Source organism: Oratosquilla oratoria, chromosome 28 (assembly GCF_046742065.1).
Source record: "Oratosquilla oratoria isolate Oo_2021 chromosome 28, ASM4674206v1, whole genome shotgun sequence".
Classification (NCBI taxonomy): Eukaryota; Metazoa; Arthropoda; class Malacostraca; order Stomatopoda; family Squillidae; genus Oratosquilla; species Oratosquilla oratoria.
The window spans coordinates 42,796,633-42,799,132 of NC_134804.1; the positions used below are offsets into that span (position 1 = coordinate 42,796,633).

The following is a 2,500-nucleotide window of genomic DNA, read 5'->3' on the forward strand; positions in this document are numbered from 1 at the left end:
TCGGATGGAGACATCTGACAATGGTACCGAGTGACCAATGAACGTCACGGCAGTGTTGCCAGATACCACCAATGAAAGATGATTAGTAAAAGAATTGGATTATGATTTCTTCATCTTTGCATAATCATCAGATTTTAGCATCAATGAAAAAGGATTATTTAGTGATGTGATTAGGTTAGGATCTAATTACCTTTGTAGAGAATTGTGCGAGATAATTTAAAGTCGTGTTATGCTCTATCCTTGGTTCCTTCAGCCAGTAGTTTGGTGTGATGCAGTAGAACAAATCATGCGAAGATTTCTGATAACGAATTCTCATTGGTTACATAGGTTTTATATTTTAAACACACACAAACACACACACACACACACACACACACACACACACACACACACACACACACACACACACACACACACACACACACACGACTCAGTAGCGCGGTTGGTAGAGTCCCCGACTGTCACTACGGCGGTCCGGGTTTGGATCCCACCCAGGGCTGAAATAACTTCAGTATCGCTGCGCTTCGAGTAGTTACTCCAACTCTCGTGGGCGGTAGTTTGGGTGTGTGTGTGTAAGGTCGTATTACCCATAGATCGGTCATGTATGAGCTCTGAGTTCTCATCCGGGAGGGTAATAGCTGTCGATCACGAGTCCAACGCGTGATCCAAGACTATGATGAATCACACACACACACACACACACACACACACACAAGGGCACCTAGCTTGCCACGTCTTCATGTCTTCTACATAACTTATCATTACGAAGGATGTTACACCCACTGTTCCCTCATCAATATCCACCTTCCTATGGAAAGACAAGTATAAACACGGAAACTCAAATCACCTTTCACTCTATTTCCTGAACCTCTGTCTCTAAACCCGTCCTCCCCTTTTACAGATGTCCTCCTCCCATCCCCGACTCCTTCTGGTGGCGTTGGTGGTCCTCGGCGCGTCCTCGCCGGCAGTAGCGGGGCCAGCCAGAACAGGACGTCAGCTCAAGCCGTGCCCTGATGGCTTCCAGGCCGTCCTGGTGGACGACAAGCAGGACTGCGTCTGCGCCGACTACCACGTCTACTGGCCGAAAACAGGCCTCTGTTACCCGGAGTTCTCTCAGGGACCCTGTGGTCCCGGGCAAAGACTTGTGGGAAATGACACGGGACATGCCGAGTGCAGGTCGGTTTTATTTTGCGGGTCTTGTTTCGTTTGATCATATTTTCATATACATTTGCTTTTACTTTATTTTATTTTCATGTAAGTTTATTTTATTTGATCTTATCTTGTTTTCTATTTTTTCATTTATTTACTTATTTTTTATCTATTTCATTTTATTTCATTTCATTTTATTTTATTTTATTTTATTTTATTTTATTTTATTTTATTTTGGGGTGTCCTGGTTTATTCGCCAACTCTGACACACTTTTGTTTGTTTCCCCAGATGTCCTGGCTTCTGGGCGCGCTGGATCGACGGGGCTTGCTACCAGGAGTACACCAAGGGGCCTTGCCCGGAGGGCGAGCTCTTCATGAAGGGAGCCTCCAACGAAGGCTTCTGTTCCTGTTCCAACGACCTCGTCATGCACTACTTCGCCGAGACCAACAAGTGCTACCCGCTGTATGACCAGGGCCCCTGCAACAAGGGCCACATCCTCAAGTTCGACTACAGGACTCTGGAGCCGAAGTGCGCTTGTAGGGACAACCACATGTTGGAGGACGACGGAAACTGTTACGAGCTGAACACGGCAGGGCTCTGCGACCAGGCCGAGTGTCCCGGAGGCATCAACTGCTATCTGAGGAACCTGGATAGCATCAAGACGGAGTGCAAGTGTCTCCCCGGGAACGTGACCACGGTCGAAGGGCGCTGCTTCGAGCCTTATTCCAGGGGTCACTGCGAGATCGGCAACTGGCTGGTCTTCTCCGAACCCGGAGTGGCCGTGTGCGCACCCAAGAAGCACTGCACCCGGTTCGACAATTGGTTCTACTGGCTTGCCGAAGAACGGTGTTACCGTCAGTACACCCAGGGACCCTGCGAAAAGGGCTCCCTCTTCTACCTCGACCCCAACACAGGCGTCGCCGGCTGCGAGTGCCGCAGGGAATGGAAACCCTATTATTGGCCCGCCGACGGCCTCTGCTACGAACAGCACTCCGTGGGACCTTGCTCGGACGGCATGTACTTCAGCTTCAACCAGACTTCCGGACGTACCGAATGCAACTGCTTCACCTCCCACGTCCTCCACGCCGAGACCAAGAAATGCTACGAGAGGATGACCCAGGGACCCTGTCCCGAGGGCGAGCTGGTAGTGGCCCACCCCACCACGGGGCAAATGACTTGTGACTGCAACCCAGATATGACAAGCCACTACTGGGCCAGTACGGGCAAATGCTACCCGCACTTCCAGCAGGGTCCTTGCCCCGAGGGACAGACCTTCCGGCCAGACCAGGCCACTCGGTTGCCCCAGTGCATCACGTGGGGCAAGTGAGGAGGCCACGAAGGAGGATGGCT

General features: G+C 50.9%; 1 protein-coding gene across 1 annotated transcript in view; it reads left to right on the top strand.

The window, feature by feature from the left end:
* The window catches only part of LOC143040347 (uncharacterized), a 191,610-nt gene extending 189,133 nt beyond the window's left edge, over positions 1-2,477 (top strand). The window contains exons 3-4 of the mRNA XM_076211315.1: positions 902-1,176; positions 1,439-2,477. Of these exons, the coding sequence (XP_076067430.1) occupies positions 902-1,176; positions 1,439-2,477 (1,314 nt within the window). The remainder of the gene's footprint in view (positions 1-901; positions 1,177-1,438) is intronic.
* The last annotated feature ends 23 nt before the right edge of the window (positions 2,478-2,500 follow it).